The following is a 26,771-nucleotide window of genomic DNA, read 5'->3' on the forward strand; positions in this document are numbered from 1 at the left end:
CAATTTAACAAAGTACAGGAGGGAAGTTTATTTCAAAGGTGGAGAAAAAAATCAGAGGCTGAGGTGAAATGGAGGGAAGTTTTACTTTACAGAGAGGGTGGTAGATAAGTGGAGCAGCTTCCCAGCAGAGGTGGTAGAGGGTAATACAGTGAGGGTATTAAACATGCATGGGATAGACATACGGCTCCTGAATCTAAGACGAGGCCAATGAATGGGGCTGAACGGTTGGATGGGTAGTTTTTTTTAATAGATGCATTTAATGCTTTATATATTATTAGAAGGTGATGGCCGGTAATCTGTGTTATAATAACCATTTCATTGCCAGGCTGGTACCCAGGCTCTGATTGTCAGCTCTGCGTCTCAGCGCAGTTGACTGGCGGGGATGGTAATGCATGCTGGTCCTGGATTTCTCCGCTGACTTCACGGGAGATGAAAGCCGAGCGAGCGGTGTCACCGCGGGCGAGAGATAATTACATGCGGCGAGCCTTTAGAAACATGCGCCACCACACTTCAAAGAGAACCCGGCTCAGTGATGTTCTGTCTCCTTTAACCCTTCGCTTCAAACCCATTCCTGCTACCAAAGGGCATCTGGAATGGAGATAGCGCCGTCTATCTCTTTCCGGTCGCACGCATCTCCCTGTTGTTCCTGTAATTTTTTGGTTACATTAGCGCTAATCGTTCCTTTACTGAGAGGGTGCTAGATACACAGAACAGCTTCCCAGCAGAGGTGGTAGAGGGTAATACAGTGAGGGGATTAAACATGCATGGGATAGACATACGGCTCCTGAATCTAAGACGAGACCAACGACTGATTAAGGTTTCAGTCTTTACAGCAGGAGAAACGGGCGACTAGACGGGGGCCGGATGGGTCCTATAAATCTGCCCCCCCCCTCTGCTCTCAGCGCCTGCTCCGGTCGGCAGAACATTTCTTGCGCCATCGATTTCTGATCTGCCGTGAATGTGTCGTTTTCTCAGGATATGTCGCTGATACTTTGTTTCACGTTCCTCCTGCATTTATATCCTCGGGGCGGCCGCCCCCCCCGGCCCCCCGCCCCCCCCTCGCCCCGCGTGTCTGGCATCGATAGATTGTATTATGCCTCCGGTTATACATTATTATTATTATGTTATATATAGCGCCATCATATTCCGTAGCGCTGTACAATGGGTGTAGTATATAACATAACAATATGACGTACAGAGACGACGGCCCTGCGGACGGCCCTGCGGACAGGAGCTTACTGCTGCCAAGTGACTCACAAAGGCTCTTATTTCCATTTAAAAGCCTCATTTCTTCGTTTATGATGAAGACGCCGAATCCTTTCAGAAGTTTTTTCTCTGATTTATTTTCTTTGTGTCAATCAGCCTTCCTCTAACATCTTTACTAAAAAGAGACGGGAAAGGAAAAAAGGGAAACGGGGAGGAATAATGGAAAGGTAGAGAAAAAGAAATGAGATGGAGGGGAAAAGAGAAGAGGAAGAATGGGAATGGACAGGTATAGAGAAAGGGGGGAAAAGAGATGAGAGAAAGAGGAGAGGAGGAAGAGGAGGAGAAGGGAGGGAAACAAAGTAAAGGTTTGGGGGAATAAAAGGGATGAGAGGATAAATATAAAGGGGGGGGTGGAGGAGAAATGGAGGGAAGGGGAAGGAATTCTATCTTCATTGTGGCGAGATGCTGAAGGAGATCCCTGACCTTGATGCAGGTAAAAGCTCTCTGTGGGGTGAATGCAAACCCCACCCCCCCCACCCAAAGCTACTGTAACATTTCCTGGCAGGTATTTAAAAGCTCGACCAATCATGTCTTCCGATGCAAACACCAACAACGCCCCCTCCTCCTTCCATCACAACGTATGCACTTTAGCGTGGGATGCGCAGATTCCGTTCGGCCCGGAGCCCGCCTGCCCTCCGGCCCCCGGCAACGATTATCCCGTCCCTCGTCAGCACAGACAGCGCTATCTGCGCATGATAACGCGCCATTTACCCACCCGCCAACTTTATCTGGGGCTGAATACCAATTAAGATCATCCATGGCGGGGACTTCTTCTTACTTACAGAGCGAGGGCAAAGAATGCCGGACTAAACTATCCGCCACCATGCTACATATAGAGACTATCGGCCCCATCCGGCCCCCGTCTAGTCGCCCGTTTCTCCTGCTGTAAAGACTCAAACCTTAATGAGCCGTTGGTCTCGTCTTAGACCCAGTCCCTGCCTCTAGAACGAAGCGATCTGGCCGTTACACATGCGCCGGGGGCATTAGGTGGTCTCATTAATCTCTGTACCTGGTGGGCTAGTGAGGGGCATATCGTGCCGGAGGGCAGCAGGGAGGGGGACAGAAGCCTCTCTGCCCCAACTGCCCCACAGGCCAATCAGGTTCCATGTAGCACCAACGCTTAATACCCTGTTACCCCTAGGGCGGGCTGTAACGAGTGGGCTCCGCAGATTCGTTCCGCCTGGCACTACACATCCTTAAAAGTGGATCGACGGGATATGACATCATATACGGACATCCAGTAGTTAGGGCGACAGCATGGAAGGGGCTTCCGGTGGAGATGTCCCAGGCTGGGATAAATTTCCAGGTAAATTCCAGATAATTGTTTTTCACCAACTTCATACAGAAACCGAAATCCAAAAACCCCCAAATCTGGGGTCAGAGGTCAAACGTCGCAAGAAACTCTCCTCTTCCCTTCAAACGTCTTCTCTAACTTCTCTGTCACAAAGCGACCCCCCCCCCGCCGAGGTCGCGAAAGACACAGCGAGACCGCAATGTACGGCATGAAATCTCACTTCACCTACAGAGTCATTTCATCTCCGTTCCCCTCCGTCCTCCACCTCCTCCTCTCTGCGGCTGATCAGTTCTCCACTGAAGCAGAAAGATTCCCAGAAAGCCTTTTCTTTAAACATTTATCGTCCCAGGTGTTTCAGGGGCGGAAATAGTCAGAAATCACAGCTTTATAACATAACCCCCCCAGCGCTGTATACAGTAATATAACTCCCCCCAGCGCTGTATACAGTAATATAACCCCCCCAGCACTGTATATACAGTAATATAACCCCCAGCGCTGTATACAGTAATATAACCCCCAGCGCTGTATACAGTAATATAACCCCCCAGCGCTGTATACAGTAATATAACCCCCCAGCGCTGTATACGGTAATATAACCCCCCCCAGTGCTGTATACAGTAATATAACCCCCAGCGCTGTATACAGTAATATAACCCCCAGCGCTGTATACAGTAATATAACCCCCCCAGCACTGTATATACAGTAATATAACCCCCAGCGCTGTATACAGTAATATAACCCCCAGCACTGTATACAGTAATATAACCCCCCAGCGCTGTATACAGTAATATAACCCCCCAGCACTGTATATACAGTAATATAACCCCCAGCGCTGTATATACAGTAATATAACCCCCAGCGCTGTATACAGTAATATAACCCCCCCAGCGCTGTATACAGTAATATAACCCCCAGCGCTGTATACAGTAATATAACCCCCAGCGCTGTATACAGTAATATAACCCCCCAGCACTGTATACAGTAATATAACCCCCAGCGCTGTATACAGTAATATAACCCCCAGCACTGTATACAGTAATATAACCCCCAGCGCTGTATACAGTAATATAACCCCCAGCGCTGTATACAATAATATAACCCCCAGCGCTGTATACAATAATATAACCCCCAGCGCTGTATACAGTAATATAACCCCCAGCGCTGTATACAGTAATATAACCCCCCAGCGCTGTATACAGTAATATAACCCCCAGTGCTGTATACAGTAATATAACCCCCAGTGCTGTATACAGTAATATAACCCCCCAGCGGTGTATACAGTAATATAACCCCCAGTGCTGTATACAGTAATATAACCCCCAGTGCTGTGTACAGTAATATAACCCCCCAGCGCTGTATACAGTAATATAACCCCCAGCACTGTATACAGTAATATAACCCCCAGCGCTGTATACAGTAATATAACCCCCCAGCGCTGTATACAGTAATATAACCCCCAGCACTGTATACAGTAATATACCCCCAGCACTGTATACAGTAATATAACCCCCAGCGCTGTATACAGTAATATAACCCCCAGCGCTGTATACAGTAATATAACCCCCAGCGCTGTATACAGTAATATAACCCCCCCAGCACTGTATATACAGTAATATAACCCCCAGCACTGTATACAGTAATATAACCCCCAGTGCTGTATACAGTAATATAACCCCCAGCGCTGTATACAGTAATATAACCCCCAGCGCTGTATACAGTAATATAACCCCCCAGCGCTGTATACAGTAATATAACCCCCAGCGCTGTATACAGTAATATAACCCCCAGCGCTGTATACAGTAATATAACCCCCAGCGCTGTATACAGTAATATAACCCCCCAGCGCTGTATACAGTAATATAACCCCCAGCGCTGTATACAGTAATATAACCCCCAGCACTGTATACAGTAATATAACCCCCCAGCGCTGTATACGGTAATATAACCCCTCCAGCACTGTATACAGTAATATAACCCCCCAGCGCTATATACAGTAATATAACCCCCAGCGCTGTATACAGTAATATAACCCCCCAGCACTGTATACAGTAATATAACCCCCAGCGCTGTATACAGTAATATAACCCCCAGCGCTGTATACAGTAATATAACCCCCCAGCGCTGTATACAGTAATATAACCCCCCAGCACTGTATACAGTAATATAACCCCCGAGCGCTGTATACGGTAATATAACCCCCCCAGCACTGTATACAGTAATATAACCCCCCAGCGCTATATACAGTAATATAACCCCCCAGCGCTGTATACAGTAATATAACCCCCAGCGCTGTATACAGTAATATAACCCCTAGCGCTGTATACAGTAATATAACCCCCCAGCGCTGTATACAGTAATATAACCCCCCAGCACTGTATACAGTAATATAACCCCCCAGCTCTGTATACAGTAATATACCCCCCAGCACTGTATACAGTAATATAGCCCCCAGCGCTGTATACAGTAATATAACCCCCAGCACTGTATACAGTAATATAACCCCCCAGCGCTGTATACAGTAATATAACCCCCAGCGCTGTATACAGTAATATAACCCCCCAGCACTGTATACAGTAATATAACCCCCAGCGCTGTATACAGTAATATAACCCCCCAGCGCTGTATACAGTAATATAACCCCCCAGCACTGTATACAGTAATATAACCCCCGAGCGCTGTATACGGTAATATAACCCCCCCAGCACTGTATACAGTAATATAACCCCCCAGCGCTGTATACAGTAATATAACCCCTCCAGCACTGTATACAGTAATATAACCCCCCAGCGCTATATACAGTAATATAACCCCCAGCGCTGTATACAGTAATATAACCCCCCAGCACTGTATACAGTAATATAACCCCCCAGCACTGTATACAGTAATATAACCCCCGAGCGCTGTATACGGTAATATAACCCCCCCAGCACTGTATACAGTAATATAACCCCCCAGCACTGTATACAGTAATATACCCCCAGCACTGTATACAGTAATATAACCCCCAGCGCTGTATACAGTAATATAACCCCCAGCGCTGTATACAGTAATATAACCCCCAGCGCTGTATACAGTAATATAACCCCCCCAGCACTGTATATACAGTAATATAACCCCCAGCACTGTATACAGTAATATAACCCCCAGTGCTGTATACAGTAATATAACCCCCAGCGCTGTATACAGTAATATAACCCCCAGCGCTGTATACAGTAATATAACCCCCCAGCGCTGTATACAGTAATATAACCCCCAGCGCTGTATACAGTAATATAACCCCCAGCGCTGTATACAGTAATATAACCCCCAGCGCTGTATACAGTAATATAACCCCCCAGCGCTGTATACAGTAATATAACCCCCAGCGCTGTATACAGTAATATAACCCCCAGCACTGTATACAGTAATATAACCCCCCAGCGCTGTATACGGTAATATAACCCCTCCAGCACTGTATACAGTAATATAACCCCCCAGCGCTATATACAGTAATATAACCCCCAGCGCTGTATACAGTAATATAACCCCCCAGCACTGTATACAGTAATATAACCCCCCAGCACTGTATACAGTAATATAACCCCCGAGCGCTGTATACGGTAATATAACCCCCCCAGCACTGTATACAGTAATATAACCCCCCAGCGCTATATACAGTAATATAACCCCCCAGCGCTGTATACAGTAATATAACCCCCAGCGCTGTATACAGTAATATAACCCCTAGCGCTGTATACAGTAATATAACCCCCCAGCGCTGTATACAGTAATATAACCCCCCAGCACTGTATACAGTAATATAACCCCCCAGCTCTGTATACAGTAATATACCCCCCAGCACTGTATACAGTAATATAGCCCCCAGCGCTGTATACAGTAATATAACCCCCAGCACTGTATACAGTAATATAACCCCCCAGCGCTGTATACAGTAATATAACCCCCAGCGCTGTATACAGTAATATAACCCCCCAGCACTGTATACAGTAATATAACCCCCAGCGCTGTATACAGTAATATAACCCCCCAGCGCTGTATACAGTAATATAACCCCCCAGCACTGTATACAGTAATATAACCCCCGAGCGCTGTATACGGTAATATAACCCCCCAGCACTGTATACAGTAATATAACCCCCAGCGCTGTATACAGTAATATAACCCCCAGCACTGTATACAGTAATATAACCCCCCAGCGCTGTATACGGTAATATAACCCCTCCAGCACTGTATACAGTAATATAACCCCCCAGCGCTATATACAGTAATATAACCCCCAGCGCTGTATACAGTAATATAACCCCCCAGCACTGTATACAGTAATATAACCCCCAGCGCTGTATACAGTAATATAACCCCCCAGCGCTGTATACAGTAATATAACCCCCCAGCACTGTATACAGTAATATAACCCCCGAGCGCTGTATACGGTAATATAACCCCCCCAGCACTGTATACAGTAATATAACCCCCCAGCGCTATATACAGTAATATAACCCCCCAGCGCTGTATACAGTAATATAACCCCCAGCGCTGTATACAGTAATATAACCCCTAGCGCTGTATACAGTAATATAACCCCCCAGCGCTGTATACAGTAATATAACCCCCCAGCACTGTATACAGTAATATAACCCCCCAGCTCTGTATACAGTAATATACCCCCCAGCACTGTATACAGTAATATAGCCCCCAGCGCTGTATACAGTAATATAACCCCCAGCACTGTATACAGTAATATAACCCCCCAGCGCTGTATACAGTAATATAACCCCCAGCGCTGTATACAGTAATATAACCCCCCAGCACTGTATACAGTAATATAACCCCCAGCGCTGTATACAGTAATATAACCCCCCAGCGCTGTATACAGTAATATAACCCCCCAGCACTGTATACAGTAATATAACCCCCGAGCGCTGTATACGGTAATATAACCCCCCCAGCACTGTATACAGTAATATAACCCCCCAGCGCTATATACAGTAATATAACCCCCCAGCGCTGTATACAGTAATATAACCCCCCAGCGCTGTATACAGTAATATAACCCCCAGCGCTGTATACAGTAATATAACCCCCCAGCGCTGTATACAGTAATATAACCCCCAGCACTGTATACAGTAATATAACCCCCAGCGCTGTATACAGTAATATAACCCCTAGCGCTGTATACAGTAATATAACCCCCCAGCGCTGTATACAGTAATATAACCCCCCAGCACTGTATACAGTAATATAACCCCCCAGCGCTGTATACAGTAATATAACCCCCAGCGCTGTATACAGTAATAACCCCCAGCACTGTATACAGTAATATAACCCCCAGCGCTGTATACAGTAATATAACCCCCAGCGCTGTATACAGTAATATAACCCCCAGCACTGTATACAGTAATATAACCCCCCAGCGCTGTATACAGTAATATAACCCCCCAGCGCTGTATACAGTAATATAACCCCCCAGCGCTGTATACAGTAATATAACCCCCAGTGCTGTATACAGTAATATAACCCCCAGCGCTGTATACAGTAATATAACCCCCCTCTATTTCTAGATGAAAGCCCCGTACACTGAATAGGTCAGAGGGTCAGGTTGATTATAATACTTCAGTGAAGCTGATATCGGGATGGAATCACATTAGCTGTTGAGGTGAAATCAGATAAATCACTAATTATAGGGAACGTTCCGTAACCCCCCCGGGGATTTGCTTCCAGGTAAAGGAGACCGACGTGGAAAAATCAGCAGTGCATGAAAAATAAAGTACGTGAAATAAAGAAAGGGAAGAAAAAGTGAAATTAAGGAAAAAAAAGTGAAATAAAGAAAAAAGTGAAATGAAGGCGCTTGATTTCCCAGCAAACTCTGTAGTTTGGGTTTCATTGGAAAGAAGACGAGGGTTTTTATTTTTTAGGCGGAACTTTTATATCATTAATAATTCGCAATTCGTTTAACCAATAAGTATAAGAATACGAAAATATGGAGTTTCTGCCCCGGACTGCAGGTTTCCTAGGGGGCATTTTGGTAAATAAATCACGTTTCCCGCTGATTTGCCCCCCGGGGTCTGGAACATCATGTCAGGCGAGGTCACGCGGTGTATTTCGGATGCGAGGACATGCAAAGGACCGGCCTGGCGGGCGGCTCGGACGTCACTTACACAGTAGTAGCAGCTCCAGCCGGTCTCCGTATGGGCCATCTCAGTCACCTCCAGGCCGTTGTCGTTGCGCAGGTAGCCCATGCGCCGGAGGCAGCCGTCGTGAAACACCCGGGAGCAGATTCGGCACGGGTACAGGCTCTCCGCAGTCCACACCTCGCAGATCTCACACATCTCATCGTTGGTGATCTGCAGGGGAGAGAAAACGGAGCCCCCGATAAACACCGAGAATCCCACCTGGTCTGCCAGGGGCAGTAGTAGTAGTAGCCCCTACCACCTCTGGCTGGAGGCTGCTTCTGAGAAGTGTCCCTGCGCAGGAACATCAGTCCCTCTGGTGACTTTTAGGGCCGTATGATACCCTGATACCTAAGAAACATTCTGGAAAAGAGGGGCATCGGGGGAGGAAACGAGGAGGCAGGGATTTGAGGGACTGCCCCTCTGATACAGGGACAGATGGTAGGTATGGCTATACATTACACAAGGCCAGCTTGGCGCATCGCGCACTTCACCCCCCCCATAAATAATTGAGTATTATTGCTTCTCGTATCATCAGCCGCGATCATTTAAATGGAGGAACAAACTTTCAGTCTCCGTTACGTTTGATTCCATTATGGATTTTTTCCGGCCCGTAACCGCTAAGTGCAGGGCTGCGGATTGTATACGTGGAGCGGGAGGGAAGCGCGGTGTTTAATGTTACGGGACCCCCGGCGTTTGGCGTTAATGCTCCACAAAGCATTGGCGGTGACGCGGCGGGAGATATCGGCCCTGCGCGTCTCGGACATAAAGAAGTTTGGATATTGGTTAGAAATGCCCGGAAACGAAAGCAAAAGGGTCTTTCCGCGCAACTATTTGTGATGATGTATTAAAGCGCATCTGTGATTTCTTCCCCAAAAGTAACTTAACAATGAGAGGAAAGTTAATGGGGAGGAATAACCGCGCAGATCTGGAACGGTCTCCGGGCGGTCTCCGCAATTGGTGATGGTAGCGGAGGACGTAATATTACGTAACGCATGACATATTTATATATATATATCAATCAGTTAAATGTGTGGTCGGGAAAAAAATTCACATTCGTTATGACATCAAAAGCTCTCACATGATGTAAACATCACGTGAATGGCCATAAACACAGCCGCTAAATATGACTTTTTTTTTTTCCCTTTTGGGTGGAAATCGCTACTTTTATGAATATGGCTGAATTTTTTTTCAAAGCTAAAAAATTCTTCCCCGGTCCTGACGTCCCAGAAAACTGAAAAAAACTTTAAAAAACCAAAACTGTCAGAATTTTGCCGACAGGTCGTTTTTTTTCCGCCCCGAGCGATTAACACCCGGCGCTGTGTTAAAGGACAAACATACAATTATATGCGTTTAAGGACAATGGGAAAGGGCACCTGCGGCTTGGCCCTTCTCCTCTCGAAGCTATAATACACCATTCTCATGGATATCATCGCCAGTAATCCGCATTAATGCTTAATGCTACTGACAGCGGGGAAAAAAGGCACTCTGGTTACCATGGCGACCAGACGATTGGGGGGGGTCGGACCACAAGGCTCTGTCTTCGGTTTTTGTAAAGAATTCTCGTCCCTCCTCGGCTGGCGTGCGGGAACCGGCATTTAAACATTATTTTATTACCGGGGGGGAGGCTTTATTACAGAGGGCTGGGGTGCACAAAGAGTTAAACCCCCAAACAACAGCAAATAAGGGAATCTTCCTCATTTCAGTGAATAAATTGCATAATTTAGATATAAAGTGAGATTAAAAATAAAAAGAAGTATTTCCAATTCATTTTGACCGCTTTCTGCTGATCCAGATTAGGCGGGGGGGGGGGGGGCAGCTGCCATTTTGCTTTGAGAACGAAGGGCTGGTAAAGGTCCAAGAGGGTACCACCAGGAGAGAGGGTGGCAGATAAGTGCAACAGCCTCCCAGCAGAAGTGGTAGAGGGTAATACAGTGAGGGGTTTGAACATGCATGGGATAGACATACGGCTCCTGAATCTAAGACGAGTTATTAAGGTTGGATGATGGCCGCCGTACCTCATCGTGTTGTTCGAGGTCGATTTCTACGGGTTCGTCGTCGTTGAGCGCTCGGGTCGGCCTGACGAAGGCAGGCGGGGTGAACCTGCTGCTTTTCTCGAACTCCTCCGGCTCGACGCCTCGTCCGTCCCGCAGCCTCTCCCAGGCCGCCCGGTTTATCGGGTTCTCCTGTCGCGGTTGGGACTGGCACGGGGAGGCCTCGTTAGACCCGTCCTCACCGTTCTCCTCTTCCACCACCTGGTCCGAATCGTCACACTTGGTGCCCTTGGCGATGGCGCCCTCAGACCTCCTTTTGTTCTGGGGCCGTTTCTCCAGCCCGTCCTTAAACGCGGACACCGCGATGCTGACCTTCTGCACCTGCTCCACCGTCTGCCTCTTCGACATCAGAACCCCCATCCCGCTAGAACGGAAAAAAAAGATATAAAAAACTTTATTATTCAGGAGACACAAAGTATTAAGCTTAAAAAGTCATTCCGTTTAAAAAGTGGTCTTATCACCATAGCAACATGTCGCAGTCAGTGGTGCCTATGGCGATATTACTCGTTACGCATTTCCCTTTACCATCACTTTTTTGGTTCTCCCTGAGCAGGAAGTAGCTGTGATATCTCAAAGGAAGTGAAGCGTGCTCATAAAAAAGGCTTCCCCGTCCCTCATAAAAATAAAAATCAGTGTTAATGGGCAGAATTCCATAATTACCCCAAATTCACTCTGTAACGCCAAATACCACCCGCGCGGGAGTCATTTACTCCTTTATGCCAAAATAAGTCAAATAATGATATATATTTATTAAAATTAACATCGATAACATATTTTCAGGCTTGATTTAGAAACCCTTAGATAAAAACTGAGCATTTAAGAGTCTTAAAGCCCTTTAACCCTTTCAGTTTCTGTAATGTGGGATATGCAATATGTTAATAGCCCTCTCTCCTCCCCTGATGCCCCTCTTTTCTAGGAGGTCGGAATGTTAGCTGGGTATGAGGGGATCGCAGGGTTCTACTGCCCTAAAAGCCCCGATAATGTGTATAGAAACAGCAGGGAACGGCTTTATAAATTAAACGGGGTAAATAAATCCCATTATTATTCTGAATGCCCCCCTCAGTTACACATATAGCCCCAGCTCTGCCTCTAACCACACCCACTAAAAAGTGTCCCCCCCCCGGCTGTTTTTAATCATTGGGAGGCAGTAATAATACCTCCGCGGGGCAATATTTTTTTTTTATATTTATTGTACAAAGTTTTGATTTCTCGCAGAAACTTTGTTATCTCTTTATATCATTTCATTGATTTTGTATTTGCTAAGAATGAAATATTTATTATCACTTTAAAAAAATAAGTATTGAAACGCTGAAGGGGAGATGAGCACCGCCGCCGACCTCTGACCTCGCCCCGCGTCAGCGAAGAGACAGGCGAAGGACGGAGTCTTTCGGTTTCATTGAAATAAAAGGCTTTTTGGTTACTGAGGCAGCGATTTGTACTGAAAAATATTCCGAGGGTGACAGACGCGGCACAAACCGGGGAACCGGCTCCCGAAATCCCTGATTCAAAACATACCGGAGGCAACAGGGCAATAAATCCAACGGCCGCGCGGTGTCCTGGCAAGTCCTTATTACGAGAGGGTGCGAGGGGCGATCTACTAAACGAGTGAGATATTGGTAAATACGGAGGGAGGTTACTGCTCTCATATCCCCCAATTCTCCTGGTTTTTAGGGGACAGCCACAGTTTTTAGGCAATGTCCTGTAGATCTAAAGTGGGGATCATGGGCTAGTTGGGAGATCCTCTGATCTGGTCAATGAGGTGCGGCTTTGGCCTCTATCGCAGCTAAAATGTCAGGGGCTTAGATGGAATGTACGGGAGCTTTACTTCACTAAGAGGGTGATAGATAAGTGGAACAGCCTCCCAGCAGATGTGGTAGAGGCAGTGGGGGAATTTAAACATGCGCGGGATAGACATACGGCTCCTGAATCTAAGACGAGACCAATGACTGATTAAGGTATGAGTCGTTACAGAAGGGGAAACGGGCGACTAGACGGGGGCCGAATGGGGCCGATCTGCCTGCAGGTTCTGGGTTTCTGTTTCTTTGCATCAGTTGTGTTCTCCTGGTCCAGCAGCAGCTCGTTCGAGCAGCTAAAAGAATAATAATGATCCTTTTTTATGAGAAGATTTCGTGTCAAGGACCCGCCCGGGTGAAATTGTGAAAAGCATCGAGATTACTCGAGAATATAAAAAACATGAAACAAAAGCAGGTTCTGTTATTTGAAGCGTAACCTTGGAGACGAAACAAGAAAATAACCAAGTAACACCTTATCTCCTCGATATCAGTAAATAACTCAGCGAGCGTAAAAGGCGGAGGAAGATCGAGCGGATCGGGAAAGTTTTCTATACATTTCCAACCAGCAGATGTCTAGATTATTTATTACAGAAAACGGCATTTATGGGCGAGATATTTTTAGCGTTTCCTCTGTTCCTTTATGTTATTTTTTTCCTCGCCTGTGGGATTTAATCTTCTGGGACGCGTGCGCATCCGAGTGCCTTAAAGGAGCAGTCATATCCAGAGTTATCTTTACAGACTGCTCCTTCATGCACTTCGACTGACACTCGGCTTAAAGGGGAACTCACTTTTGTTACCCCCAGTTGCAGTTTTTTGCCCCGTAATAGGTTTTCATACAGCTGCCTATCAGAGTTCTCGCTCTGTTATCTGAGCCCCAATCTACTAGACAAACCCCTCAACTCCTTATCATACTGCCTGTGGGGGACAATAGAATGACTCGGTCTTAATCACCGAGCTGGACTCTCTGACTAATGAAAATCTATTAGGACTTCATTAGCATCACTTAAGACCAACGACTGATTAAGGCTAGGTTTCCACTTGGGTATTTTTTGCAAAAACGCCCATAATAACGACAATTCATCCACCCGGCGTTTTTTTTAGTGAAAAACGCAGCAGCCAGATGTTAGCTGTTCTTCAATAGGAAATCGCAAAATGCCATTTCCACTTGGTGTTTTCCTGTTTGGCGTTTTTTCAGTCCTCTGTGACGTTTTTCTGCTTTTTTGGGCTCTGTGGCAGTTTTTCAGAATCGCAGCATGTTGACACTCTGGCGTTTTTTGCAAGGAAATCTTGGCGTTTTTCTCCAATAGAAGTCTATGGGAGAGAAAAAACGCCATGAAAAAGCCATGTGGGGTTTGCCTTGGCGTTTTTTATGGCCGTTTTTTTCCACAGTTACATAAAAGGGGCAGGACCCAGGAAGAGGAAGAGCCGCCATTTTCCCAGTACTGTGGTAAAACGTTTATCTGCTTGTACGCGGTGTGCTGTCTCTGTGTAATTTATCAGCAGCATGGCACCCGGAATCGTCTTTGATGAGTACAAGCTTATTCATCTAGTGAGTGTCCCTTGCAATTTGCACCATCATTTGGGGCCGATCTTCCTCGAGGAGCAGACATTCGGAATAAATGCCTTACAAACCACAGAAAAGAGACAAAAGGGTCCGCCGGGGCGTTTAAGTAGAACTCTACCAAGGAAATGCATCAGGAGAGGGCAGATACTTGCCATTTATCCCAATCCCTTTTAGCTGGGTGACAATTCCAACGTGTAAAGGCTGGAAAAACTGCCTAAGGTCAAAAAAGCAATTTCCACAGAAAGGCTAAAACTCCAGAAAAAACGCCAAAACGCCAGAAAAAACGCCAAAACGCAGGTAAACGCAGTGGCCGTTTTCTTGGCGTTTTTCCTGGCGTTTTTCATCAAGAAAATAACGCAGGAGAAATACCCAAGTGGAAACCTAGCCTAAGGTTTGAGTTGTTACAGCAGGGGAAACGGGCGGAAACTAGACGAGGGCCGGATGGGGGCCGATCTGCCAGCGGGTTTCTCTGGTTTCTCTTTTAGAGATAGGGCTCTAAACCACTGCAGTAATTTCATATGAAATCCAGCAAATTAAGAAGTTTAGGATCGGCAGAATGTAGTAAACATTGGAAATGCTGTTTATATGAAATCAGGCAGATTAGCGCAAATGTTGAAATTTGTTTTTGGCAGAGAGAGAGGAGCTTAATTTGAAAGCAAACGAGGAAAATTGGCTAATTACGCGAATATGCACGTCGGGCAGATGAGCGCGATGGATGCTTGAAGTTCCTAAATAAACAGCTGGGCTGCTGCCTATCAGGGTAAAGGGGCTCTCCGGCGCCCCCTACAGTCCTAGCGACGATGAATGTCTATTAGTACACAGACCCCGCTCTTTGTTTTGTATTCTCTCGGTAGGAAGAGGTACTCGGTACCCGGTGACACTGGCCGCTCCGCTGTCATTAGGGAGAGAATCGTGACCCTGGCCCTTTAAGCACCGGCCAGTTGCCCAGCTTGCCAGATGGCCAGTCCAGGCTTGGGCACCAGTTGGAAGCAACCAACGTCTGGAAGGAAAGCACTCCAAAGACAGCCTGCTATAAATCCAAACTATAACTGCCAACAGTGTGTGTTTAATATGACCAGTCCCTCTTTGGTCCCCATATCCCTGATGCCCCTCTTTCCTTCCCTGATGCCCCTCTTTTCTAGGAGCTCAGGCTATTGTTTGATTAATGTGGCTATTACAATGGAGAGGAGTAAAAATGAACAATATTAATATAAAACATATAATAAGAGGAACACGTCTTAAGACAGACTGTTACAGAAGGGAGCCCTGCTCCTAGGAGCTTACAATCTATTAGGAGGGGTGAGACAGAAGGTGAGGGGCTGCTTGGGTGAGGATCGATTGATTGTAGCGAGGAGGACGTGGAGATCTGGAAGGTGCGGAGGACGGAATGTTCCTTCATGAGGGTATTAGGAGTATAGATTGTCAGCTCTTCTGAACAGGGAGGGGTAATTTAGTGTTAGAATACATATGCATACTACATACTGCAGGTCAGGAGGGTATGGGGGGCAGACAGTGGAGGGACCGGCACGATGGGGTAAGAACATTTCAGGGGTTCTGTAACGCGGGTCCAATACAATCGTGGGGTTTATTTTTTAATGTTGCAGCTGCGATACTTAAACTGTAAACGCTACCAAAAAAACGAGAACTCCATGCCAACATCCGCCTGCGTGAAAAAGCGCTACTAATATTTTATTCACACGCGCAGAATTCACACTTTTTTGGAATAATGTATAGATTTTGGAAACAGCTTCGTTTATTGGATGTGAATATCTAGAAAGCCCTTCGCCATCACGGAAAAGAGATTAAAACAGCTGCCGCTAGCTTGAGTGGGGTAACAGGCACATCCACCCCCCACCCCCCGGGGGGTAACAGGCATATCCCCCCCCCCCGGGGAAACAGGGTCTTGGAGCTGCCAGGTTACCCTATAGATCCCATAGGTGTAGAACGCCATAAGGGCCGCAGATCATAAGCGGTGTGGGGAGTTTTACCCAGGGGGGGGTTTCTAAACATACACTCCACATGTACGCACTTTCAAAATGGGGGCTTTAAGCACAAATCACCATTTTACGTTTAATTCAGTATTGTATTCTTATGATTTCTCGTTCGCCTGCGATTTTAATATCACGTTTAGAGTTCCAAAGAGATCACTAAAATTCTATTTCCATTTAACGTTCTTTATTAAAGGCCGGGATTATCGCGCCGGGGATCGCGCTCATCCCGTCCGGCCGTCCACGTTCTCATTTTTAACATCAAATATCATAATTCACCAAAAAAAAGATGTAATCTGAACAACGTAGGGATGGTAAATGTTTGATAGAGTGCGCGTGAGTGGAGGAACGGGGGGGGGTCCGGAGAGATACATTGTATCCGAACCCTTCCCCCGCCACATTCTAGCTCTCCTTGCCGAAAGCCCTTCTATTAGCCGTGAATGCGTGGAACGCTCGGCGATTCTGTACAAACGTCTCCGATGGCCTCCAGCCATCTCCTCCTCGCTTGCTCTTTTTATTTGGAGAAATCTTTTGTTGCCGTTTGACCGCCGGGATCTCGCGGCTCCGGGGACCTGCATGTTTTTGGAGCGAGGTGCATGGTGGGAATGCCCCGGTGTGTCGATGTCACATTTAGACAAGAAATTGTGCGTTGATAGCAAACACGCCGCACGCCCATTCTGTCGGATGGGGCCGGACTGGGGATAACCAAGTTACCCTGGCACTTTAAGGCCAGCGGACTCTAAATGGGGTACATGCCTTCGGCCGCCAGCGGCATACGCACGAATGCAGCGGGTGGCCGGAGGTTACTGTTTATATACTCACACTGCCGATCGGGCAACAGTATGGGGTGCTATTGGCTACTGGTCCACTCAGCATTTGCCCGTTGTGCCAGACGGCCAGTCCTGGCTTGCTAGCGTGTGACATCATCAGGATATCACTGATATGGGGCAAGGAATAGGTTAAATTTCAGAAGCCGCCTTCTGTTTATTGCCCTTGAAAGAACACTGAAAATGCCACAGTGGAGGCAGGTCCCCGAAGACTCGGCTTTCTGGTGGTGTGGGGGGGTGTGATTTAACCTTTTGGCCTCCACATCCCCTAGAAGACTTCAGTAGGCTCAGGATGTGCATGATTATTCCTCCCCATTGTTAAGTTGCAGATTTGCGTTATGGCAGCCTTTGTAGGATGCTGATTTCATTTTGCGGTGACTGAGACAGCTCCTCGTTAACACGGTTTTGAGCACTTAGGAAAGGTAAATAGGAAAAAGGGAGCTTTTCTGCAATAAAAATACCCTACATTTTTAGCACCAGCAGGACCCCGGCCTTTCCACCGAGAGCAGAATAACCGGTTAACGCGAGTGAATGCCGAATGCATTAACAAAGAAGCAAATGAGATTTCTGCGACGTCCGCAGACCGCCTGCCTTTGTTGCTGGATTCCGCCGGTTGAGACGTCAGTGATTGAGATTCTGTACAATGAAAGTCCTGCGGCGCCCGGCCAAAACTCGCACCGCGGGGCGTCTCGGCGGATCAAAGCATCTGATGCACTTCCACGTACAAACGGCAAGATGCGGCTAACGCTTGGATTGAAACCCATCTTAAAGTTCAGAGAGTTGTCGTTCATAAAAAAAATTCTCCAACCAGACTGAAGCGGTGAGCGGAGTTCCTCGAGGGTCCGTCTTAGGACCGCCGCTTCTTACAGTATCAATGATCTTGCTGCGGGTGTTGGAAGCCATGTGTCGGCGTGTGCAGATGACACAACGTTGGGTTAATAAAGTCTGACGCAGACGTTACTTCCCTGCAAGGAGATTTGGTCCAACTGGAGCAGCCAAGTGGTAGATGAGATTCAACGTTGATAAATGCAAGGCTATGCATTTGAGAAAAATGAATAAATGCATAAAAAAGGGGTAGTTCCTAAAATATATATATATACACACACATTTTTTCCCTCTCCTTAAGTCATTGGTGAATTCTGGGTACTTTTTGAGGCACATTTGGAAATTGTATCAATTACAAGGGTTTGTCTTCCCTTGGATCAACAGTGGGGTGGAATTGTTGCCTGTGTAGCGGCTTTCAGGTTACGTGACGCGGGAGAGAATGGGGTGAAATCGTCGGGTTTAGGCCAACTAGAGTCCTGACTACGTGAAGATCTGTCACGTCTGAATTCAATTTACTAAAGGACAATGTTCTGCTCGGGGTAACGGATCTTTAAATATCACAGACGTACGGACCGGAGCTACGACAGTCATCACTGCGAAGGATCGGTTGAGTCACTAACGAGGCCGTAACCCACCGCGGCAGATAAAGCAATCCCACTCCGGGCGCGGAATGACGTGAGAGGAGCATCAGAAGGTTTTCTGAAATGACGCACGGCCGGCGGACCCAATTTAATTCGCCACCTTTTGCTTCCTCACCCAGATGAATTACGAGTTACGGTTTTCAGGCACGTAATGCAATAAAATGAATAATGGCGGCGAGGCGGGTGACAAGGTCAGTGCGGGAGGATATCGCTCATTACTGTTTGAATGGAGCTCGGAGTAATTGGAGAGCCGTGACGGGAGTATTTCAGGGAATAACAGAGCATCGTAAATAAGAACGGGGCATCAACGAGCACGGCACAAGATGGCGGCGTACAGAGAGAAGGTGGGAACTCACGGGTACGGCGACTCTTAGAAGCCCTAATCCTGGGCCATTCTCTCTCCTGCCTTTCAACCTCCAGGACACCTCAACAATCTTCTCCGCATACCCTGACGCTCCTCTTGCCCTCCTTCCACCTTTGCCCTCTGGAATGGCCATTTTTTGTGTGATAAACGAACACGATCATTTCGCCTCTAGCTCCCCGCGCCTCCTCGCAGAAACAGAAACTCGGTGCTCATCATCTGACTCGGCTTCCCCCAGCTGTTTGTGACGGGGAGTCTGCATGGTTACTAAAACTCAGTCTCTCCAAAACTGGTATTCTTATGTTTGGTTCCTCCTGTGCTAACATATCTTTGGTCACTGAATGTGGTGCGACTTTCGTCCCCGCACCCGCGCTGCCTCGGTGTCACCAGTGACGCTGACTCAACCATTCAGTCTATTTCTAGCAAAAAGGCTAAAAATCTTTTTAAAAAAACAATGCGTCTATTCATCATTCTTACCCCAAAAAGCTATTATTCATGCCCTCATTCCCTCCCATCTCGGCCACCGTAACTCTGCCTTAGCCGGTCTCCATCATATCCGTTCCTGCTTCATTACAATCCATTATGAACGCTGCTGCCAGACTGCTGCTCTCCCCCCTATCTATCCCTTCACTGGCTGCCTCTGCGCTTCAGCAATCAATGGAAAACCCTGACTCCACTCTTCATAGCAGTTCTCCTACTTACATCTCCTCACTTATCTCCAACCTCACTCCACCCCGGTCCCTCCACTCATCCGGCGAGCTTCGTCAGTCCTCCGCTCTGATTTCTACCTCTCATGCGCACATACACAAGGTGTCTCCTTGAAGGGACTGCAGTCGGGGCACAGGCAAACACATACCTATATATATATTCTAAGGAACACTCCCTCTATGCGTTCCAGGCCTGGACTGGCCAACTGGCACACCGGCCAAAGGCATCGTGCGGGTGCCAGCTGGATCTGTCGGGCCCCATGCTGAGTATAAAAATGCGTACCGCGTGGCTGCGCTTATCCAGCTGTCGGCTGTAATTACGCCATCAGGCGGTCGCTGGCCTTAAAGTGCCGGAGCCGCCCCGCCATCATCATGCAGCCTCCTTAAAAGCACTCGGCTATCGCTTACATCTAAGTACGCGTGGAGGCTGAAGTGCTCCTGCAACTCAAGGAGTCAATCATCGTAATTATAACTCTTGTCTCCAGACTTCACAGCAACGTTAAGAGCCGACGGAGCCGTCATCCTCGCCTACCACACCACGAAGAGAACGCGATCTGTACCTATTCTGTCGTTCCACGGCAATAACAAAGGGGAGGAAAAAGAAACCTCTACAGTGTATACAGTTAGCGTCTCCAAGACTCCAGGAAGAAAACAGCCAAAGATCTGTCAGAACAACAGATGGTTCTGCTTCTTCCAACAAGAACCATCAGCCAGAGTCCTCCCACGCGACATGTCCTGACAGATGGGACCTCAATCAAGATGGCAGCTTATATTAAAGCAGATGCGCTTTCCCTCTCTTAGACGTAGAGGTTTTTAATGTCCCCTGTCACTTCTCGACAGACGAACGCTAGGACCTGTCAATGTCGCTGAGTAACGGTGTTTTTACCCCCAAGAAATGGCGTTCCTCTTGGCAGGCCGGGCTTCCAACCTGTGATTACAGAAGCGGAGATCTGACCGGTCCATGGGGGCTCATTAAATATCAAATAATTTCCTTCAAAAATAAATAATCGTTTACGGCACACATCAGAACTTCACTGATAAACGGCTCTGGTTTGCTGGAAGGCCGGATCTCCAGAGTCTTGGTGTTTGCCGTTGAGTTCTCCCAGTTTGGGTCAAAGATCTTCCAGCCTCCCCTCTGCTTCTGGGGCTTTGAATCAGTTAGTTGCACTAATTATAAATATGTATATTTAAATAGAAACTACCCTCTGTTACTCCCTCGGCTGTGCCGTACGCGGGAGCCGCCATCTTGCTGCCCCGTCACAGGGTTAAATCTCCCCGTCGCCCTGAGATATCTGTAATAATAGCGTTACGGAGGGACCTGCGCGGCTGGACACAATCTCTAGCGCTAGAGGCTCATGCGCCGTCCACTAAAACAACGCAGTGAGAGAACAGGAAGCGTCTTCCACTTCCTGCTTGGGCAGACGGGAGGGAGAGAACAGGAAGCGGCTTACAACTTCCTGCTTGGGCTGACGCAGGGAGAGAACAGGAAGCGGCTACAACTTCCTGCTTGGGCTTACGCAGGGAGAGAACAGGAAGCGGCTTACAACTTCCTACTCCGGCTGACGCAGGGAGAGAACGGGAAGCGGCTTCCAACTTCCTAAACTCTAGATTAGATTTGATAATTTGTATTTTTATTTACTTTAACCTGGATAACGATTATTTATTTTATCATAACCAGGTTATAATCTGCTATTATTATACAAAAGAAAAACTCTGAAACCATCTGTTCTTTATCTCATGTTTTGGAGAAATATCTCTGAATAGGGGAGTTTGGTTGGAATAGCCAATAATTTTGGTGAATTAAAAAAGTGATTTAGGAATAAGAAAACCAGTTTGCGGAAGGAATCCCAGAACATTGAATGAAAACACAATACAGCGCGGCCTTATTACGGATGAATAAGCGACTCATTCATTCTCTTTAGGTTCGTTGTGGGTGGCAGAGAAATTTGGATTCACGGACTGGAAGTGACACAGCAGGTAACGGCAGAGAGAGGAAGCCCTTCCAGCGCATGCGGATTCCCGGCATTCCACGAAACATCCACTGGTTTATCATTTCAGACAGTATTATAAGCTTCACCGGCAAACCCATACGCAATGTCGAGTCCTCAACGTTCCAAATCTCACCAGAGTGCTAAAAATAACGGCCAATGGCTCCAGCCCATGCTCCTGTCCCAGCTACCACCATTTGTTCTTCCTTGTGTAGGTCAGAGACGCCCGGTTACACCTGTACGCAGCCAAAACATCATGTGGGTCCGGAGCCAAACCAGACGGGGGTCAGGAGCTCGTTAAAGGTCCACGTCGGTGTCCTGGATTGATGGAATGGTCATGTTAGATATAGAAAAGGGGGAGTTCAACGAGATCCGGTCGGGGCATTCGCCGTCATCTGATTTTAAGCCCTTGGAAGCTTTACAGAAACAACCGTAAGCACAGCCGATGGGAAAACACTGGTCTTCACCAGAGGACAAGCAGGAGAACCCACCATTGAATTCACAGACGAGAGTCTAACGCAAAGTAATCCTCCAAACCAAACGCCTGAAATAAGAATCTGAAATAATAAAACTCCCATCTTTATTGGGGTGAAAAAACCCTTACAGGTAGAAAGTAGTATAGGAATGCGCTGGAATGGGCATCTCCTGCGTAGTGTATGAATGAATCACTGGTTGCTGGCACCATCTGGAATGATTGTTTTAACACAATGCGACGAGCTGTTGCTCCATTGTGTTTGCTGAGTAAATCGCACGACATCCAACGGGAAGATAACGAGGGCCCATTTATCACAAGTCTGGCAGAAGGAGCCGGGGAGGAATAAAAGCCATACAAAGCTTCCTATAGAAGCTAAATTTAGCACCAATAGGGAAATCATTCCTGAGAAACACGGGAGGCTCGACACGTCCCTCTCTGCACGTCGGTGGCTCTTTCAAAGGAGGAGAAAAGTTACAAGAGACCGGAATCTAGCGCTAGAGGGTCAGAGGTGGAATGGAAGGGAGTTTTACTCCCAGCAGAGGTGGTAGAGGCTAACACAGTGAGGGGCAGAACGGCCATGTTTAGAACAGGGTGACCACATCAATATCACATGTTGCTGATCTGCGCATGTAAAGTGCTGCCCCCTGCAGTACGTGGGATGCAAAACGATAATCGATTCCCTACCGTGTGGCTTTACCCCCCGCACCCTGCAGCAACATGTAAAACGTATATGTGACCCAGAAATGGGTTGTCCCCCCCTAATTTTGGGGGGGTTGCTGACGTCACAGAGCTCAGGGTGCATTTAATGGTTAAACAACACAATTTATTTTTTCAGCACAAACGCTCAAAAAAACCTACCAGATCCCGGCGCGGCGGCGTCGATTATCACCCGGTTTAATCACGCCTGTAACGTCTGCCCGGGTATTAATCACAGGCCGGCTGCGATTCCTGCGCCACCGCGCTGACAGATGGCGTTCATTGCGGCTTCCTTCTCACTAATCACCAATCCCAGCCTGTAAGGACACCTGCGTCCCGAGCAGGGATCCCCCTGCCATCCGCCGATCCCGCGGGTACACGGACGCCGCAGACAAACCGGCTCCATTACAGCACCTGAGACCCCCAGAACCCCCCCATGATTCATATAAACGCACAACAAAGTATTATATCACATATTATATGTTTCCCTGTATAATAATAAAATTTTGGTTGTTTTTCATATCGCTGTCTGATATTTAATAATGGAATCTTCTTCTAAGCTTAAAACCCGCTGGCAGATCGGCCCCATCCGGCCCCCGTCTAGTCGCCCGTTTCTCCTGCTGTAAAGACTGAAACCTTAATCAGTCGTTGGTCTCGTCTTAGATTCAGGAGCCGTATGTCTATCCCATGCATGTTTAATCCCCTCACTGTATTACCCTCTACCACCTCTGCTGGGAGGCTTTTACACTTATGTACTACTCAGTCTTATCTGTTACACATCACAATGCGGCAGTCAGTCTGGTAACATGGAAGTTATATCACATTACGTTTACTTGTATAGCGCCAGCAGAATCCGTAGCGCTTTTACAATCCGTGGAATAATTTAAAATCACAAACAATAACAAACCGGTACAAAAGGAGAAGAGAGACCGGCTCCCAGGAGCTTACAATCTAGTCAGTGATTGAGGGGATGTGAGTTTGAGAGGACGGCTTGGATGGGAATTAGTTGGTCGAGTCTGGCACTGGGGGGTTAAATTACTGTATACATCGCCGGGGGTTATATTACTGTATCCAGCGCTGGGGGTTATATTACTGTATACAGCGCTGGGGGGTTATATTACTGTATACAGCGCTGGGGGGGTTATATTACTGTATACAGCGCTGGGGGTTATATTACTGTATACAGCGCTGGGGGTTATATTACTGTATACAGCGCTGGGGGTTATATTACTGTATACAGCGCTGGGGGGTTATATTACTGTATACAGTGCTGGGGGGTTATATTACTGTATACAGCGCTGGGGGTTATATTACTGTATACAGCGCTGGGGTTATATTACTGTATACAGCGCTGGGGGGTTATATTACTGTATACAGCGCTGGGGGTTATATTACTGTATACAGCGCTGGGGGGTTATATTACTGTATACAGCGCTGGGGGTTATATTACTGTATACAGCGCTGGGGGTTATATTACTGTATACAGCGCTGGGGGTTATATTACTGTATACAGCGCTGGAGGTTATATTACTGTATACAGCGCTGGGGGGTTATATTACTGTATACAGCGCTGGGGGGTTATATTACTGTATACAGCGCTGGGGGTTATATTACTGTATACAGCGCTGGGGGGTTATATTACTGTATACAGCGCTGGGGGTTATATTACTGTATACAGCGCTGGGGGTTATATTACTGTATACAGCGCTGGGGGTTATATTACTGTATACAGCGCTGGGGGTTATATTACTGTATACAGCGCTGGGGGGGTTATATTACTGTATATAGCGCCGGGGGGTTATATTACTGTATACAGTGCTGGGGGTTATATTACTGTATACAGTGCTGGGGGTTATATTACTGTATACAGCGCTGGGGGGTTATATTACTGTATACAGCGCTGGGGGTTATATTACTGTATACAGCGCTGGGGGGTAATATTACTGTATACAGCGCTGGGGGGTTATATTACTGTATACAGCGCTGGGGGTTATTCTTTGTCTCCCGCTGAAGGGTTAAAGGGAATTTGCGGTGTTGGGGGGGGTATTTGATGGTTGAAGGAGATGCAGAGCTCTTCTATGTATTGAAGTAATGATAACGCGGAGGCCGCCTGATGCTTTTTACAGAGACGGCTGGGAGCTGGGATTCCACGAAACCACAAAAAGAAACCCGGAACCCCCCAACAGATCGGCCCCATCCGGCCCCCGTCTAGTCGCCCGTTTCTCCTGCTGTAAAGACTCAAACCTTAATCAGTCGTTGGTCTCGTCTTAGATTCAGGAGCCGTATGTCTATCCCATGCATGTTTAATACCCTCACTGTATTACCCTCTACCACTTCTGCTGGGAGGCTGTTCCACTTATCCACCACCCTCTCAGTGGCAAAGTGCTAGTAAAACCGTTTCGAAATCTGATGACATTAAAACTCGATGTACAAGAAACCAACCCAGGTACTGCTGACCATAACTCCCATTATTCTCAGTATTCTAAAATAACGAAGGCGATGCCTGAAAATACATGAGCTCAGCTCGGGGCTCCAGTGCTGGGGGGGTCTGTATCTGTACAGCGCTACGGAATATGAAGGCGTCATATAAAACAATAAATAATAATAACACGCAGATTAAGGAAAAACAAAAAGGGGGTGTTTAGTTACAGTTGTTGGCCCCGCCCTCCTGTGCACCCTCCTATGCAAATAAACCTCTCCAAAAAAGTGGCTCATTTGCATACAAGGACTCCGATTCCATGCGTCTGATAGGTAAATGTAATCGGCGCGTGGTTTAGCGAATGCGTCCCCCCGCCTCGGATCCTGTGAGGGGCCGTTTCGGAGGCAGATCAGAGTCTTAAAACCCCACTACGATACTCAACTGTTTAATACCCATCTCCATGGAAACCTGACCTGACACAACTCACCTGAATTCAAGCACAGAATCCTGCCCTTACATGCAATATGAAACCAGCAAGAAAACTAGGAGGTCAGAACTCAAGGAATTTAACCCCGGAATCAGGGCGTTAATCCTAAAAAAAGACGTATTTCCTTCATATTTACCGTGAGGATTACATACATTCTATACACCCCCCCCAATACACACGGAAACCCCGCTACTCACACAACGCCATACAATGCCGTATGTCTATCCCATGTGTGTTTAATACCCTCGCTGTATTACCCTCTACCACTTCTGCTGGGAGGCTGTCCACTTATCTACCACTACGCAGTAAACAACCACGTTCCAACAGTGCAGGCGACATACAGTTTTGGGATAATGTATAAACCCGGTGTCACCGCTCGGAGTTAATACCCTGTGGCTTTCCCCCTTCTTCTCCATCTGCCCCCCAAATACCCGATTCCCAGCCCCGGATCGGACTAAATACCCCCTCCGCATCTCTCTGGCTGGTGTCGGACTCCAACTCCCATCGCTCGCAGAAATCCCTTGCATGGATGAGGGTGATGGGTGCTGCCGTCCGACAAACAGCCGGTAAGCCCGGTGCGGTCCTTCTATGGCAGCCGCCGTAATATTTGCCCCTTGGCCATCACCCTGCATGCGCAGCTCACTGAAAATACCCATCGACACACAGGGGGTCCCTGCTCCAGTTACCCCCAACCCCTGCAGGATACAGGGGGTATTATGGATCTTACCCTTGTAGAGCTCCCCGGAGGACCCAGCAGAGGTTAATCCAGTGTGGGGGTCTCGGCCATTGGCTGGTCCCTGTATGGGGTAATAGACAGGGCTATATCTGCCCCATTGCCCCCGGTGTGTGGCTGGAGGGGCAGTGCAGGTGGTGCAGGCAGAGCCGCCTCTTCTGGGGATCTGATCCTCCAAATGCCTCCCTGCCCTCCAAGAGCATTTATGTTTAACCCTTCAGTGACAGGGGGGCTGCAGCATACTAGCTCGCGATGCACAGGCTGCCTGCCGAGGCGTCAGGGGTTAATCCCAGTGACGTTGGATGGAGAGAACACCAATAAGAGCAGCGCAGCTCTCCCTGCCGTCCCTCCTCCTCCCCTCTCTGCAGCTCTCCCTCCCTCCTCTCTATCTGCTGTCTGGGATGTAGAGAGGAGCCTGGAGGATGGAGGATGGAGGGTGGAGGGGCTGCAGTGAGTGAGTGAGGGGACTTTAGGGAAGGAGAGGGG

At 47.6% G+C, this 26,771-nt stretch overlaps 1 protein-coding gene across 1 annotated transcript in view; it reads right to left on the reverse strand.

Annotated features, from left to right (window-relative positions):
* PHF24 (PHD finger protein 24) overlaps positions 1-26,472 on the reverse strand; it is a 39,724-nt gene extending 13,252 nt beyond the window's left edge. Inside the window, exons 1-3 of the mRNA XM_053448786.1 lie at positions 26,280-26,472; positions 10,746-11,145; positions 8,716-8,901 (exon numbers count right to left, since the gene is read on the reverse strand). Coding sequence (XP_053304761.1) covers positions 8,716-8,901; positions 10,746-11,141 — 582 coding nt within the window. The 5' untranslated portion in view covers positions 11,142-11,145; positions 26,280-26,472. The remainder of the gene's footprint in view (positions 1-8,715; positions 8,902-10,745; positions 11,146-26,279) is intronic.
* Positions 26,473-26,771: the final 299 nt, after the last annotated feature.

Source organism: Spea bombifrons, chromosome 1 (genome assembly GCF_027358695.1).
Source record: "Spea bombifrons isolate aSpeBom1 chromosome 1, aSpeBom1.2.pri, whole genome shotgun sequence".
Taxonomy (NCBI): domain Eukaryota; kingdom Metazoa; phylum Chordata; class Amphibia; order Anura; family Pelobatidae; genus Spea; species Spea bombifrons.